The sequence below is a fragment of the Podarcis gaigeae genome, assembly GCF_964106915.1.
Source record: "Podarcis gaigeae genome assembly, chromosome: W".
Classification (NCBI taxonomy): domain Eukaryota; kingdom Metazoa; phylum Chordata; class Lepidosauria; order Squamata; family Lacertidae; genus Podarcis; species Podarcis gaigeae.
The window spans coordinates 3,894,098-3,911,886 of NC_139695.1; the positions used below are offsets into that span (position 1 = coordinate 3,894,098).

The window sequence follows — 17,789 nt, forward strand, 5'->3', positions numbered from 1 at the left end:
TGATCTGTAACCCCCTGCCTCTGCCATACCTGCTTAAGGTACGTGAAAGTGTTCAGCAAAAAATGCTGTGACCACACTTTATTTATTCCTCTTGAGTTATGAAAAATATGGGAAATGATTAAATATAAAAGCAATATAAAAGGATATTGCATACAAAACCAAGGAATCTGCTAAGCACCTTAAAGACCAGCAAATTTACATCACAAGTTTTCATGACCTAAAACTTGCTTCAGCAGATTTATCGAATGAAGCACGCTTTTAGTCCACACAATCTTAGGCTATTGCTTGTTGGTCACCAGACAGCTTCAGCATAAATACACCATTAGCACACAGGGGATAAGATCTGTTAACTTTTGCATCTAAGAATGACTGCTGCTCTACTTGTGAAGTGGCTGGGGTCACATAATAGGCTGGATGTACAACTGGGTTGACCTACTGAAGCAAATAATCAAATTATTTTTTCCTGCCTCAGTTATTACACAAGTCAACCGGTCAATTCATATTGGTTTTTATTAAATCTGCATACAGAACATTAATGCCAGCATACAGATGCAGAATTCAGGTATGAAAATTCTCAATCCTCTTCCACTGCCCAGAAGTTCCCAGGAAGTCAAGATGTATCCATTGTTTGCACTGTCTCATCTGCCACTTCAAGATCCAAGGGTGTAACTTTCGTATAGAGCACACCTGTAGTTCCTCTCTCACAGCTGTATCGCCCTTGCCTGTTTGAGGGTGGAGGGGGAGAATAGAGAAGCAATTAAAGAGAGTAATGTGTGTCTGCCAGAAATCCCACTAACAAGGGGGGCAGATGGAAATTGAGATATATACTTAGATCTAGTTGCTGTACTGAGTAAAGTTGCCCTTTTCCCAAATAGAACACAGCAAGTTAATCCCCCACTTCTGACTACCACACAGAGGAAACAAACCACAAGGCCCTGAGTTACAAGTCACAACAAGCCAGACTCCAGCTTATTTCCTCTGCTGCAGGGCAGTTAGACATGGGCCAAGAGGGAGGCATCTATACACATAGATTAAAATACAACTGTTTAATGCTGCATGTGAATACATTCTAAGACAAAGTTATTGGAAAGGAAGACTCCATTTTGGAGCAGAAAGTCAAGTTAGAGCTTCGACCCCTGCCAAGAGCACCTCATTCTGTATTTGTAACCCATATCCCTCTTGCACTATGGCTTTTGAAGAACTTCTCCTGGACAGAGAGAATGTCAGTGCCGCCAGTTAGCCCAGTTGGAGGCTATGAGTGGAAACCCCAGGTGACCTTTCTGGGAGTTGTGGATTGCATTAGGACAATGACCCAGAAAGCTGATTACAATAAGCCTTTTCTTTTTACAGAAGGTTACAAGCACAGGGAAAGTGGCTCCTGCAAAGACAAGATCCTTTTTCAAGGTCGGTAAGTAGTATGTTCCCAAATGGTCCTTTCTAGTCGTTTAAAGAAGTAAATAGCTGCTGCCATGCAAAATGATGCAGTTCTTGTTATTGCCCACATCCTAGTGCAACTCCAAGAATAACCTGGTGCACGGAACAGAATGGAAAACTGCACAGCAAAGTGGCTATTCCCTTGCAAACAAAAATTGAAAGTTCTTACTCTTCCCTACTTTGAAACAGCCATGTCCTTGGCAAAGACACAGCAGATGTACAGGGAATACTGGTCTCCCTAAAGGGTCACAATCCCAGCTACTGCCTTTTCACACCATACTATTTGCGCTGGACAATTGCATTTTAAGAACATAAGAACAGCCTCCTGGATCAGGCCAATTGCCCACCCAGTCTAGCATCCTCTTCTCACAGTGGCCAACCAGATACATGGAGGAAGCCCATAAGCAGAACATGAGCAAAACTGCACTCTGCCCACCTGCCATTACCAGCAACTTTTATTCCAAAGCATACTGCTTCTGACAGTGAAGGTAGAACACAGGCATCTAGCCCCTGGTAGCCTTAACCTCTCTTAAAGTAATCACTGCCTCCTGTGGGAGCATGTTCCATAGTTTAACTATGTGCTGCATGAAGTACTTTATATATCCTGATTCTTCCAACATTCAGCTTCATTGCATGTCTATGAGTTCTGTTGTTGTTGAGGGAGAAAACCTCCCTAGCCACTTTATGTCATGCATAATTTTATAAACATCTATCAGGTCACCTCTTGCTTGCCTTTCCTGTGAACTTAAAAGTCTCAAAGATATCAACCTGTTACTCCACCTTGATCATTTTGGTTGCACGTTTCTCAACTTTTTCCAACTCTAAACCTTTTAAGGTGAGGGGACCAGAGCCGTTTATAGTATTTCAAAGGCAGTTCCACCATAGATTGGTATAATGACACAATGATGTTGGCAGTTTTATTTTAAATTCTTTTCCTAATGATCCCTAGCACGGAATTTGCCTTTTTCACAGCTGCCACACACAGAGTCAACATCTTCATTGAGCTATCGACTACAAACCCAAGGTCTCATTCCTGATCAGTCACTGCCAGTTCAGACCCTATGAGTGTATATGTGAAATAAAAAAAAAATTGCCACAAAATACATCACTTTACACTTATTTACACTCAACTGCCTTTGCTCCTTTGCCTCCCTTTCACTCAGTTTGGAGAGGTCCTTTGGAGCTCTTCACAGTCTCAAATTGTTTTAACAAACCTGAACAATTTAGTATCATCAGCAAATTTGGCCACCTCACTGCTCACCCCGAAGCAAAGATAGTTTATAAACAAGTTAAAAAGCACAGGTCTCAATACTGAACCTTGGAGGTCTCTGCTTTCTACAGCCCCACATTCTTTTCATATGGAGAACTGTCAATTTATAAGCAAGTCCCCATTTATGTGCAATCTATTTGTGCATGACTGCACACACGTGTGGTGCCAGGGACCCAAAAGAGGTATCTGGAAATGAGGAGCAGTGTGAATCCTGGCTCACAAGGACACCCACCCCAGGGCTCTGGGGAGGTTTTACTCACAAGCCAGGGGGTGTGGCAGGGCTTGCTCAGCTGATGCGCTGGGAAGAGGCAACTGCAGCTGCCAGGCAGGGAGGCTGAGTAGCTCAACAAAGCCCTGCTGCCACCCTTCAGGCTCATTCATGAGTAAACCCTCCTGAAAAGGTTGTCTTTTGGCTCTGGGGTTGGTCTCCTCACAAGCCACCAGGTGCTCCCCATTTTATGCAATTTTGCGTATGTGTGCAGGGGCCCGGAATGGAACTCCCACATAAATGGGGAGCCACCTGTATTTCTACTCTCTTGGCTTCCTGCTATCTAACCATTTCTGATGTGCAGGAGGGCCTCTCTTCATATTCCATAACTGCTAAGTTTATCCAGGAGTCTTTGTGCATGTCTCTCAGAAAAACCCTTCGTTCCTGTTAAAATGAACTCACTCCACTTTTGGAACTAGCAGACTTTCTCTTAGGCTGACAACTACTTCAGGCAGAACAATTCTTGTTGCATTTATTTTTCAAGAGTGTGTTTTAATTATCTAAGCTAGAACAGTGTGCAGCCTCAACAATTGGGATACGATTACCTGTAACATTTCAATTACAAGTGTTTGCACTCTGAAGGCATAATCTAGCATAGCATAGCATAGCATAGCATAGCACTGTAGAGTTGGAAGGGACCCTGAGGATCATCTAGTCCAACCCCCTGCAATGCAGGAATATGCAGCTGGTCCATAAAGGGATCGAACCTGCAACCTTGAGTGTTATCAGCACCATGGTCTAACCAACTGAGCTATCTGCCTGTTCCTGGTACCTGAAGGTTTAACTCTCTTGTCTGTGGAAACAATTTAAACAGGGACACGCTCACCTTTCCCCTTTTTTGTTGGGCATATTGTAGGGACGGAGAAAGTCCAGCTTGTTCTTACTGAGGATGCAAATATCAATGTTACTGCCAGAGCCCAGATCGTTGTATATGCCAGCTGCTATGGCGTCTCTCATAAGCTGTTTGGCTTCTTCCTCCTAGGAAAAAAATTCAAAGTGGGTATCAGGCATTTGCCCCCCTTCCCATATTTCCAAGCAATTGCACAATGCCAGCCATCAGCCTCCATTGGAGTAATCATCTCCTGAAGCAAAACTTCCATAGAAACAAAATGCAGGACAGGATCTGTTTGCAAGGCCCAAGATCCTTTTGGTAGAACCTGTGCAACTGGAAATATTGCTCAATTCAAATAAGCAATGAAGTGTATCCATAAATGCTGTAACTATTCCAAGGAAGAGAACATCCAAACCAAAATCCACTTGGAAAAGCAAGCAGGGGGAAGGAGGGAATTTTGATCTAAGGGATGAGAAATTTGTGGTCCTTCAGATATTTTTGGATGTGTTCAACAGCTGCTGGGAGTTGCAGTCCAGCATCATTATCCATATATGGTGCTTCCTGCAGAGGCCCCAAAGAGTCTCACAGCTCACTTGTGACACAGGCAGAGAGGTCTGCATTCTGCTTGCCTCATTTGCTTCCACTGAACAAAATGACTGTTCAGAAAACACTCAACCTAAGCTTTGTCCTGGTTCAGAATTAAAAGCAGAAACCACCCCCCTGTGAAAGATGGGCTTCCGGGATTTTTGTCATCAAATACGAGTCCTTGGACAAGCCTCAGACATGTTCATGTGACCCTATCTCAGCGACATTCCTCAGTTTAGAAAGAAAAAAGATGTACTGAAATAAGCAAACATAATACTTGATACTACCCGAAAAACAGAGGCATTCTTCCTCAGACTGAAAATACAGCTGCTTGCCTGCTCTGTGCCAAATTCAACACTATTTTAGCATGCTTTCAAAGCCATTTTACACGTTTAAACTGACAAAACCAAACTCCACTTTACCAAATCAAGTACCACCTACCACCATCAGGCCCATGTAACATTTTTAACATCCATTTTATTAAATCCTATTAATTAAAGAAACAGTTGCATACAAGTGGAATATTGTTTTTGCTCAAGAATGGCATTGTGAAACATTGCTCAGGAAAAACTGGCCCTGCATACATGCCACATATGCTAATTTCTACCACCGAATGAAGTTCTTAAAGCTGCAAAACAGAGGTGTATATTGAATGTGCTGACAGTCACAGTCTTAACGATGGTAGCACAAATGACGCAGGGCAATAATTAATCTAAAAAAGTACCCTAAAAGTTCTGAGTATATAAAAGGAGCACTTCCTCCTTTATGGTTACAAAGCCCAAGCTAACTGGGAATATCCTTCTCTGAGGCCCACGGCTGCTCCTTAAATGAGATTACAGTAAGAGTGATGGACTGTAATACAAGTCAGCTGTGACAAGCAGCCCTTTATGGAGCGCTCGGCTTGCCTCCATTGCTGCATCACACAATGGGTCCCAAGGCTCCAATGTGCTCCTCCATTTACCGCCACATGACAAATGGGCAGCACTTGTAAAAGGCACAAAGAGGTCTGGACCAGCCATGTAATGGTCACCACAGATGTGCCAAACTGCTAGAGGGGGGCACAGCAGACCCCCAAGTTCATTAAACTGACCAGTAATGGATCTCTCAAAATGTATCTGAGGAAGTGAACAGTAAAGGCTAAAATAAATAACTCAGCATGAAGGCTCATCCGAAATGGTGTTTGATAAATTATTTATAACTGAGGACATTGTCTGCATTTAATTTTGGAGCTACTGGTAGCATCTTTAAAAGATGATTTATGTGTTGTAATGCCATTAAACTCTATATTGGCCCACTGCTGGCTGTAAAGTCTGCTGAGATTTAGAGAATGAGTTTTAAACTGTCACTGCAACATCATAGTAGAGAGAGGACGGTATTAAATCTTTACTTTAAACCCATTATCAGGAGAGTTGCATTTTGTAGATGCTCCAAAACTGATAGATTACCTCCCTCTCCAACAGCAGTGGCAAGAGTCCCAAAGTCAGGTCTGTTTCTCCCCTTCCCCATCCCCATCCCACAACATTTCCACATTTGTTTTACAAGTAAGTGCCTTGGTCACTTCACTGATTTGCAGATGGAAGAGTATAGAGCACCCAATTTGTGGTGCCAGTTCTCCACTCCATCCAATGCTTATCACACAAGTTCCTAAGTCATTAAGAAACACAAGTTTTGTAACTGGAGAACACTGCTGTCTGCTATCACAAAGGCAGGAGACCAGGGCCAGAGGAAATCAATTACACCAAGTCTCCAGTTGCTAAAATTAAAGAGACAATTTCCTACAGCAGGGGCCCTTTAGATGTTGGACTAAAGCTTCCATCATCCATAACTACTGCCCCATGCTGGCTGGGGCTGGTGGAAGTCCAACAACATCTGGAGGGCCACAAGTTTCCCTTCCTCCCCCACCCCACAAGACACGGAATCATCTAGCATCCATGGAAAGGAGGTGATCCAAGGAATCCAAGTGAGCTTGGTGGGACTTACTTCCAAATCAACATTCATAGGATAGCACTGAAAACTTATTTTGCGCACAGTACCTCAGCTGTATTAATTTAAAAGCAGTGATGGGTATAAATAAAATCTCAGTACAAGATATACACTCTCATATTAATTTAGTGAGTTACATAATGAAAGGTCAAACTTGTTCATGAACTGATTCATTGAAGGACCCATAAAAAATAATGCAGCACAGAAGCTTATGCTGCCATACAAATAATTTTCAAAATGGGAACCACTTTAGCCAAGCTGACTAGATTTACTCCTGTACTGACCTTCACCCAATTAAGCAATTTCTTCCTTGCATCCAGAAATAGCTGGATGAAGTGACACTAACCCGGCCTCCAGCATACAATGCTACAGCAAGCTGTGTACATTTGTGAAGCATTTTACCTCACTGGTGATATTCCTAATGCAGTAGCCAAGCTGTTCTAGTTACCATTCAGCAGCAAGGAGTAAAAGCATTAGGAACACAAAAGATTCACAACTTCCCAGTTCCACACGGGAAACTGAAAGGTGGTAGCTTTCCATGTTACAGACCAAATGCCATGTGAATGTTTGCTTCAATGAGGCAGGAAATCAAACAGGTGACGTAACCACACAGTAATCTTCCAGATCTCGAGGCAAGAGAAATTATGAGGTCATGGGTCCCCCACTCTGTTTGAGAATTTAAACATCTAGGAGTGGGGGGGGGGGGTTGTCTAGGTTGCCTATATAACTATGACGGACACCATAGACACACAAGCTTTGGCAACAATAAATAAACAAGAGGTTGTTTCATCACGAGAATTCACCCCTTGTATGGGTGCTGATATTTGAAGTGGTTGATACCAGAGGGTGCAGGACAGTTTGCCTTTGAATAATTTATCTGTGATGTGATGGTCTTGAAGAACACCACTGCCCTTTAAAAGCTCTATCAAGATATTCTGACAATTAGCAAACAAAGGAGTTGCATTAATCTTGACGGAAAAAATATTAATTTTCTACACATTTTAATGACCAGAGCACCAAGATTTTTAAAGTTATTTTCACTGCATGTGCATCAGCAGTTGACCAATTCAACATTAACACATTTGAGTGGTACAGAGATTTACCAAATATTGTTCAGTCTTTTCACAGAGGAGCTGTCATCATGCAACCTGTTATGCTACTAAACCTTCCAAGAATTTGTGCTAGAGAACACCCATCTAAAAAGGGGTACTTCATTCTGACCAAGATAGAGCCTCCCTTCATAGTTAGAAAAGCACACACACAAACAGAATTAAAGCCTTTTTCAAAACAAAAAAAATTCATTCCAGTAGCACCTTAAAGACCAACTAAGTTAGTTCTTGGTATGAGCTTTCGTGTGCATGCACACTTCTTCAGAAGTATCTGAAGAAGTGTGCATGCACACGAAAGCTCATACAAAGAACTAACTTAGTTGGTCTTTAAGGTGCTACTGGAAGGAAATTTTTTTGTTTTGACTATGGCAGACCAACACGGCTACCTATCTGTAACTAAAGCCTTTTTGTCATCCAAACCCACATGCACTTGGTAATCCATGCTATCTACAGTAGTCAGAACAGGATACAATTCTCTCCCTCCCATAAAACCAGATTAGCCAATAAAACATTTGTTTTTTTCAACTAGGGAGGGGTGTGTTCCCTGGCTGAAAGATGAAGGAGAAGGAATGTGGCAAGACTGGAGGGGATCCTCACTTCAATTCTTCCATACAAATGTGGTTATAAGCTGTTTCAAAATGGAAACTTGCTTTATTTCTTCTGGTCAGAGGACAGAGCAAGCTGCTCTGTCTAAAGCATTATTAATATAGTAATGGTGATGATTTTTGGATGAAGAGTGGTATGGAAGTGAATAAACCAGTAAAATCATAAATAAATGAAAAGACTGCCAAGGCAGTACAGTCAGGTGTGAAGACCCTGGGGCAAATGGGGCAGCCCCTCTTTTGTGATGCTTCTGCACCTTGACAAGTGACACCACAGGCACACAAAGTATTGGTCTTCTCCATTCTCAACACATCCATTCCCAATCAAGAATAAAAGCTAAGAATTGCTGGGTTAGCACTGACCTGCTAATCTGAGTCTTGTGAACTCTGCGAGGGTGACACAGGAGCCTGGCCTATCTAGATGTTCACTGTGACTAAAGTAGCAATATTACCAGGATAGAAGCAGTTAAGATCCAACTCATTAATACAATCACCCATCAAGTAAAAATGTTGGGTTGAAGGTGATTCCTTTCCCAAGACAAGCTGTCGACTTCAACTGAGTGCTGAGTCACATTTTGCTCTTCTCTGTGAGGATAAATAGAACCTCCAAGAGCGAACACCTCTGGCAAGGGACAGGTAGGGGCTCTTCCTTCCATTACTTTGTACTGGGCTTCCTTCAAAGGACTCAGAAAGCAAAGTCCATTGTTTTCAGACACTCAGAGCCAGTAGCATCAGCTACCACGGCCAACCAAAATTAATGGATTCCTGTTTATGCTCAATTCAGCAGCCAATTAAAAATGCAGCTTGATTGTGTACATGACAATTGTTTAAATCTGGTTGGCCTTTAAGCAACTAGAAACATACTATTTCTGCTCCCATTTTTAGCCATTCTGCTGTTTCAACAAACAAATATGGTAGAGTAGTACCTCTGGTTACGTACTTAATTTGTTCTGGAGGTCCATTCTTAACCTGAAACTGTTCTTAACATGAAGCACCACTTTAGCTAATGGGGCTTCCTGCTGCTGCCGCGCCGCTGCCGCATGATTTCTGTTCTCATTCTGAAGCAAAGTTCTTAACCAGAGGTACTATTTCGGGGTTAGCGGAGTCTGTAACCTGAAGCGTATGTAACCCGAGGTACCACTGAGTACTGAGGATTTCACCCTTGACAAGCTGGGAGTAGAGAACCACTAAGCCACAAAAAGTGACTTCAATGCCAGTCTCCACTTAAAAAAACCCTCAAGGGCACAGAATGTGGCTTTGTGAAGAACATGCACAGACTGTTGTTGTTTAGTCGTTTAGTTGTGTCCGACTCTTCGTGACCCCATGGACCAGAGCACGCCAGGCACTCCTGTCTTCCTGCAGTTTGGTCAAACTCATGCTGGTAGCTTCAAGAACACTGTCCAACCATCTCATCCTCTGCCGTCCCCTTCTCCTTCTCTTTCCCAACATCAGGGTCTTTTCCAGGGAATCTTCTCTTCTCATGAGGTGGCCAAAGTACTGGAGCCTCAGCTTCAGGATCTGTCCTTCCAGTGAGCACTCAGGGCTGATTTCCTTCAGAATGGATAGGTTTGATCTTCTTGCAGTCCATGGGACTCTCAAGAGTCTCCTCCAGCACCATAATTCAAAAGCATCCATTCTTCGGCGATCAGCCTTCTTTATGGTCCAACTCTCACTTCCATACATCACTACTGGGAAAACCATAGCTTTAACTATACGGACCTTTGTTGGCAAGGTGATGTCTCTGCTTTTTAAGATGCTGTCTAGGTTTGTCATTGCTTTTCTCCCAAGGAGCAGGCGTCTTTTAATTTCGTGACTGCTGTCACCATCTGCAGTGATCATGGAGCCCAAGGAAGTAAAATCTCTCACTGCCTCCATTTCTTGCCCTTCTATTTGCCAGGAGGTGATGGGACCAGTGGCCATGATCTTTGTTTTCAGATTACAGACCCAATAATCACCCATGCGTTTCACTTTTGCACTCATATCTTAAAGAGCCAGGCACAAAATATCTGGAAACACCAGCATTTGAGGAAACATCAGTTACGTGTTTAACACATCCTGCAGAATTCCTGCAATTACATCCACAAGGCAAAGGTGTCAGACTTGTACTGATTTTTCCATGAGAACATAGGTAAACACATTTTACAGTTTTGTGTCTAACTCAAGTTTTGTGCATATTTATTAGCACAGAAACAATACTTTGGATAATCCCCACAGAAGACAACAAAGTGACTCTTCAGACTGTTGTGGCATTGCTGTAACTGAAAACCAACCATTAAAGATCATTCAAAGGATTAAAGACTAATAAGCAACCCCATCCTACAAATCACACTATGCTACTATCACAATTACACAAATAAACAGTGGGAGTACAGGAGGCAGATAGAATGTTTACCTCCATGTCAGGCTTGAATTTGTCTTCAAAAACTGCCATAGCTGCCATTGAACCTGAACCTGAAAAGAGCAAGAAGTTTTCATTTTAATTTTCACTAGTGTTACGTCCAATACACCATTATGGTTTTCAAATGACAGAACAGAAAAGGCAATGATGAGACAAGAACTTTACAAATACTCATTTACATTCCTATACAGTGGTACCTCAGGATGCAAAAGGGATCCGTTCTGGAGCCCCGTTCGCATCCTGAATGGAATGTAAGACGCGACGGCGCGTGCCGCGTTTTGCCGCTTTCGAGCATGCTCGTGACATCATTTTGAGCATCTGCGCATGCGCAAGCGGCGAAACCCGGAGGTAACGCACTCTGTTACTTCCGGGTTGCCACGGAGCACAACCCGAACGCGCTCAACCTGAAGCACATTCAACCCGAGGTAGGACTGTACATTTGTTTTGCTACTTTAGAGCAGCATCTCTTATTCAAGCTCAATAACAAACAGAGCCTTACTCTGAAGAAAGGCAAAGGGGAAAAGCAGGTTGATAACTCATACCAAGATGGGAAGATGCAGTCTCATCCGCAGATGCCCACTAACAACCCCCAAATTCGTAAAGAAGGAGGGGGTGGGGGCACTGGATGGAAAGCCCCCTAGGGAGTCGGGATCTCCCGGACGCTGTCCCCAGGAGCGCCCAAGTTCCATTTCTTAAGATGAAAAATTGGATTTATGTTTTGGACATGCTTTGAGCGAGGATGGGGAAATTAATCTGCCAATTAAGCCAGCCACTGAGGTGCCAAAAGAGACGGAGTGGAAGAAGGATAACATCTAAGCTGGTATGTTGGAACGGAACGGAAATGGGAGGGGGGGAGGTAAAGCTTTTTCTACTATAGGACTCAGATTTATTATACTTGGCAAAAACCCCAGAAAAATCATTTACATCATTTATAGCAAGCGAGAATGAAAAGTTTATATTCGTTGATATAAATATGGCTTTAAACTATGAACTGTGTGGAAATAACAATATTATATAATTAAAGATTTTGATCTTTGAATTGTCTGGAAGAAGATAAAAGATTCCCCAATTGTTGATATTAGACAGAAGCAGGATCTCATTAGCTGCTGGAGAGATGTTAAAAAATTTTGGGCGGTTTCCTAGAATGAGTCGAAGGAGTGATGACACATTTTAATTTGGAAATCCGCCATGATGGAATAAGACCGAGCTGCAGAGTTATAGTCATAGGGGGAGGTGAGTTCTTAATATGTCATTATATTTGTATTTCAAGCATGATTTGGTAAATCTCCCCTGGAAAGGCTAATGTTTGATGCAACGGGTCTGGGAAAATTAATGAGCAGACGCCAAGAATTGTTTTATTGGAACTGAGAGAAGATAGTGGCTGCCAGCAGCGAAAAGATTTTTGGATTGATTCGGCAGAAATACCAGTGGGTGAGGAGATGTTGCATGGACAGAGGGGTATCACACAATTAAATCCACACAGAAACATATGAGTTTATTTCAACTCACCCATGGAAACAACTTGAAGACAGTGAAAGAAGGAAAACAACAGGAAGATTTAAAGAAACTATTAGAAATGACTGGCAAAAGCAGCAGAAACATGAGATGATCAGAGCCCCCCCCCCCCGAACTCAAGCATTTGTTGTTGTTGTTTAGTCGTGTCCAACTCTTCGTGACCCCATGGACCAGAGCATGCCAGGCAGTCCTGTCTTCCACTGCCTCCCGCAGTTTGGTCAAACTCATGCTCGTAGCTTCGAGAACACTGTCCAACCAACTCGTCCTCTGTCGTCCCCTTCTCCTTGTGCCCTACATCTTTCCCAACATCAGGGTCTTTGCCAGGGAGTCTTCTCTTCTCATGAGGTGGCCAAAGTATTGGAGCCTCAGCTTCACGATCTGTCCTTCCAGTCAGCACTCAGGGCTGATTTCCTTAAGAATGGATAGGTTTGATCTTCTTGCAGTCCATGGGACTCTCAAGAGTCTCCTCCGGCACCAAAGCATGGGAAGTCCCAATAATAAAAAAAAATATAATTTGGCAGAATATTTGGATTATTTGATATGTATATGTCAGAGCTGCCTCTAGGTCCCAGCTCACAGAGGACCAACGCCCGGTTGATATAATGTACAAAAGTCTTTATTGAAGTTTAGTTTCCATTTCAAACCCCAGAGCGTGCAGCCCTACGTCTTGACTCTAGATCGGCGAAGTCCCCTCTGAGTCACTATCCCTTCCGCACCAGTTTAAGATCCTAGCCCGGCTCCACCTCCTGCGCTGTTCCTTCCTCCTCTGGGTCCTTCTGCCCCCTTGGGTTTCCTCCTTCCTGGACTCTTCTGACGCTGACCCCCCTGAGTCTTGCCCTTCCTTCCGGCGGGCTTTAGGACCTGGCTCCCTATCCGGGCTACCTGCTGTGCCGCTCGCCTGTACATTTGAACTTGGCGCGCGCACCCAGCCTGTGACTTTCCTCTTGACCGTTTCCCCGCTCTCCGATGGAGGCGTGGTCAATCCTGACTCATCTCCTCTCTCTGGTGGTGAGAACACTGGTCCCGATGCCTGGGACTCCTCCCCCCCACTGCGCTCTGGTGGGGAAGCTGGTCCTGATTTCCAACTGCTGCTCAGGGAGTCCCCGCTGGCCCCTTCCTTCTGGGGTTCCCCCCTTGGCACCCCCCTTGCCCTGGCCATCGGCGCTCCTTTCTGTGAATCTTCCGATTCGCTGGAGAGACTCGTGGAATCTCTCTGACCACTGTCACTGCCTACACCCCCCTCGGATTCCTCCTCCTCGCTCTCCATTTGCTCCATCTCCTGTGTCTCTGCTCCTGAACCCCTGACAGTATATGTAGAGTTTGGAATATTTAATGTGATTTGATTGGATTGTTTAATTGGAAAATCTTATATATATATATATATATATATGCTTTCGTAGATTTTCACGGGTACAGGAATGCAGGTTTTGGTGTCCTCGGGTGTCTTCCCGTGTAAAAGTTGGGGTGTCTAGGCGACGTTTCGACGAGGTCTCACTCGTCATCTTCAGGCTGGTGCTTTCGGCTTCTTGTTACTGGAACAGAGCGGGATCTCAATGTTTGAGTTCCTATAAATACTGTAGAGGGGGTGTGGTGTCTAGCCTCCAATGTTCTGGGCAGAGAGGAAGTTCCCAGGCTAGTGTGCCTTTTCTTCTTTTGTTCCTTAATTACTTGAGAGATACCTTGAGTGATTTCTTGAGTGATATCCTGAGTACCACTTAGGTGGGTCATTAGGTGTGGATTAGTTGCTAAAGTCTTTGTGTCTTGACCTCTTGAACTTTGTGAAGAGTTTTCTTGAGAAGATGGCTGTATTGCACTTAGTTGTGCTTTGGCTTGGCTTCGTGTATAGGGGCGAGCTGTGGTTTTGTGGCTTGTGTCAGCCAGATCTGTGTAGGGATTGCAGGGGGGTGCAGCATCCGGAGGTGCCACCATGGATTGGCTACTGGATGGTGTCAGTAATTCATCTGTGGAGAGGGTCTGGGTTTGGGTCTGGTGTGGTTGATTGGTGTTGGCGTTCTGTGTGCCTCTGGATCTGGTGTCAGTTTTTGTGGGGAGGGCTAATTTCCAGATGTCTGGCAAGCGGGATGTGTCGTCACGCTTGTTCATGTTGTGAGGGTGTTTCTCTATCTCGATGGCTTCCATGATTATTCTCTTGTGGTGATGTTCCGTGTTAAAGAGCAATTTGGCATGGCCCTCCTTCCTTATATCAAGGGCACTACAGATAAAATTAGCAAAATCCTCCATAAACACAATATCAAAACAGCCTTTTGCACCAACCAAAAAATAGCCAATATCCTCAGAAACCCCAAGGATAAAATCCAGTTGGAAAACCAAGGGATCTATGAAATACCCTGCAAAGTCTGCCCAGCCACGTACATTGGACAAACAAACAGACGAATAAATGCACGTATCGCAGAACACAAGAATGCCGTCAAAAAAGAAGAAAAAACTTCCTCTCTTTTCCAACACATGAAAGAAACAGGACACGAAATTAATTTTGCAGATTCCAAATTGCTCTTTAACACGGAACATCACCACAAGAGAATAATCATGGAAGCCATCGAGATAGAGAAACACCCTCACAACATGAACAAGCGTGACGACACATCCCGCTTGCCAGACATCTGGAAATTAGCCCTCCCCACAAAAACTGACACCAGATCCAGAGGCACACAGAACGCCAACACCAATCAACCACACCAGACCCAAACCCAGACCCTCTCCACAGATGAATTACTGACACCATCCAGTAGCCAATCCATGGTGGCACCTCCGGATGCTGCACCCCCCTGCAATCCCTACACAGATCTGGCTGACACAAGCCACAAAACCACAGCTCGCCCCTATACACGAAGCCAAGCCAAAGCACAACTAAGTGCAATACAGCCATCTTCTCAAGAAAACTCTTCACAAAGTTCAAGAGGTCAAGACACAAAGACTTTAGCAACTAATCCACACCTAATGACCCACCTAAGTGGTACTCAGGATATCACTCAAGAAATCACTCAAGGTATCTCTCAAGTAATTAAGGAACAAAAGAAGAAAAGGCACACTAGCCTGGGAACTTCCTCTCTGCCCAGAACATTGGAGGCTAGACACCACACCCCCTCTACAGTATTTATAGGAACTCAAACATTGAGATCCCGCTCTGTTCCAGTAACAAGAAGCCGAAAGCACCAGCCTGAAGATGACGAGTGAGACCTCGTCGAAACGTCGCCTAGACACCCCAACTTTTACACGGGAAGACACCCGAGGACACCAAAACCTGCATTCCTGTACCCGTGAAAATCTACGAAAGCAAATATCTTACCTCTACGGGGAGGAAACCTTCCAGCTGACAAGAACCTACGAGAAACTAGAAGTCCGAAGAGCCACCATCTTATGTGATCTCTTGTTCCTACGCAACTGCCGAGACAACAAATTAATTCCCACATGCTTCCAACTTAAATTCCATTCTAAAACCCCAGCCACCGAAAGGATCCTGAAACGAACTGAACTATCCCTAATCAGAAACGAACTACACAAGAAAAGATACCTACTAGACCAAACCAACAAAGATCTACTCACTCTTCACCTCAAACTCTGTAACAAAATCCACCCTGCACTCTGGGACAAATGCAAACAACTAGCCGTCTGGAGAGCTGAAACGGAGACCTCACATAAGACAGACACACACACCAACAAACTCCACAAACTAGAGAAACGCCAGAAGCCCGGCCACCCTCCACAGCAACCCATGAAACAAACAGTACATAACATATCAGACAGGATCCTCACCACAACTGAAACCAAAGTACTCTCCAAAGGTTTCAACTTTGCAGTCGCCCCGAGACGCATCCCCACGGAAAACATCATATGCGGAGTCGAAGCTAGCCTAACCAAATTCAACCCAGATGAAGCCAATAAAATCAGACTTGAAGTCACCAACATCCTCTGCTCCAGCAAACCACCCAGAAGCAATTTACACAAAGAAGAACAGAAAGCACTCACCAACCTGAGGAAAGACAACAACATAATCATTCTCCCAGCAGACAAAGGTAATGCCACAGTGGTGATGAACACATCGGACTACCAAGCAAAACTATCAAAGCTACTCCAAGATCCTGCCTACAAACCTATAAAAACAGATCCCACCACCTATCTGGAAAAAACCACCAAATCCAAAATAAAAGCCTCTCCTATCAGTGAAGAAATCCAGCTAAGAATCATCCCCAGAGAAAAATCATCCAGATGCCCCAAACTCTACGGCCTCCCCAAGATACACAAAGAAGGAACACCACTCAGACCAATAGTCAGCTCCATAGGCTCACCTCTACAAAATCTCGCTAAATTTCTCGCCAAGCAACTTCAGCCCTATGCAGAATCCATCTCTTCACACGTACCAAACTCCTTCCAGTTCATAGAAACAATAAAGAAGCAAAACCTACATCCTAATGACCTACTTGTGAGCTTCGATGTTGTATCTCTCTTCACACAAGTGCCCATTAATGAAGCCTTGACAGCTATTCAAAACAAATACAATCCCCCCGAATACATCTTGGACCTGACCAACCACTGCCTAACCAACACGTACTTCATCCACAATGGACAAAGATACAAACAGATAGAAGGAGCACCTATGGGATCACCCCTCTCACCGGTCATCGCAAACCTGTACATGGAACACTTTGAAACCAATGCTTTAGACAAGTCAGAACACAAACCCAAACTTTGGCTCAGATATGTTGACGACACCTTTGTAATTTGGCCACACGGGAAGGAAAAACTGGATAGCTTCCTCACACATCTCAACAACTTACACCCCAAAATACAATTCACTATGGAAATAGAAGCCAACAACCAACTTCCCTTCCTTGACGTCCTAATCTACAAAAAACCTGATGGCTCCCTAGGACACACTATCTACCAGAAAAAAACACACACCAACCGCTACTTACATGCACAATCACACCACCACCCTGCACAAATAAACTCCGTAGCCAAGACTCTCATCTCCAGAACCAAACGCCTGGCTGACAAAGACCACTTGACAACTGAGTTACAGAATCTCTCAAATGTGTTAATTGCCAATGGATACCAGCAAAACAGGATTACGAAGCTAATCCAAAAGGAAACACCCCCCAAAAACCAAGACACAGAAGAAAACAATGGCATGGCCCTCCTTCCTTATATCAAGGGCACTACAGATAAAATTAGCAAAATCCTCCATAAACACAATATCAAAACAGCCTTTTGCACCAACCAAAAAATAGCCAATATCCTCAGAAACCCCAAGGATAAAATCCAGTTGGAAAACCAAGGGATCTATGAAATACCCTGCAAAGTCTGCCCAGCCACGTACATTGGACAAACAAACAGACGAATAAATGCACGTATCGCAGAACACAAGAATGCCGTCAAAAAAGAAGAAAAAACTTCCTCTCTTTTCCAACACATGAAAGAAACAGGACACGAAATTAATTTTGCAGATTCCAAATTGCTCTTTAACACGGAACATCACCACAAGAGAATAATCATGGAAGCCATCGAGATAGAGAAACACCCTCACAACATGAACAAGCGTGACGACACATCCCGCTTGCCAGACATCTGGAAATTAGCCCTCCCCACAAAAACTGACACCAGATCCAGAGGCACACAGAACGCCAACACCAATCAACCACACCAGACCCAAACCCAGACCCTCTCCACAGATGAATTACTGACACCATCCAGTAGCCAATCCATGGTGGCACCTCCGGATGCTGCACCCCCCTGCAATCCCTACACAGATCTGGCTGACACAAGCCACAAAAC

At 44.0% G+C, this 17,789-nt stretch overlaps 2 protein-coding genes across 2 annotated transcripts in view; one reads left to right on the top strand and one right to left on the bottom strand.

Annotated features, from left to right (window-relative positions):
• Positions 1–492: 492 nt before the first annotated feature.
• LOC310835960 (proteasome subunit beta type-7-like) overlaps positions 493–17,789 on the bottom strand; it is a 39,306-nt gene continuing 22,009 nt past the window's right edge. The window contains exons 6-8 of the mRNA XM_083720930.1: positions 10,476–10,534; positions 3,799–3,950; positions 493–722 (exon numbers count right to left, since the gene is read on the bottom strand). Coding sequence (XP_083577056.1) covers positions 611–722; positions 3,799–3,950; positions 10,476–10,534 — 323 coding nt within the window. The 3' untranslated portion in view covers positions 493–610. The remainder of the gene's footprint in view (positions 723–3,798; positions 3,951–10,475; positions 10,535–17,789) is intronic.
• LOC310835938 (uncharacterized protein) overlaps positions 15,086–17,789 on the top strand; it is a 319,418-nt gene continuing 316,714 nt past the window's right edge. Inside the window, exon 1 of the mRNA XM_083720894.1 lies at positions 15,086–17,184. Within this exon, the coding sequence (XP_083577020.1) occupies positions 15,181–17,184 (2,004 nt within the window). The 5' untranslated portion in view covers positions 15,086–15,180. The remainder of the gene's footprint in view (positions 17,185–17,789) is intronic.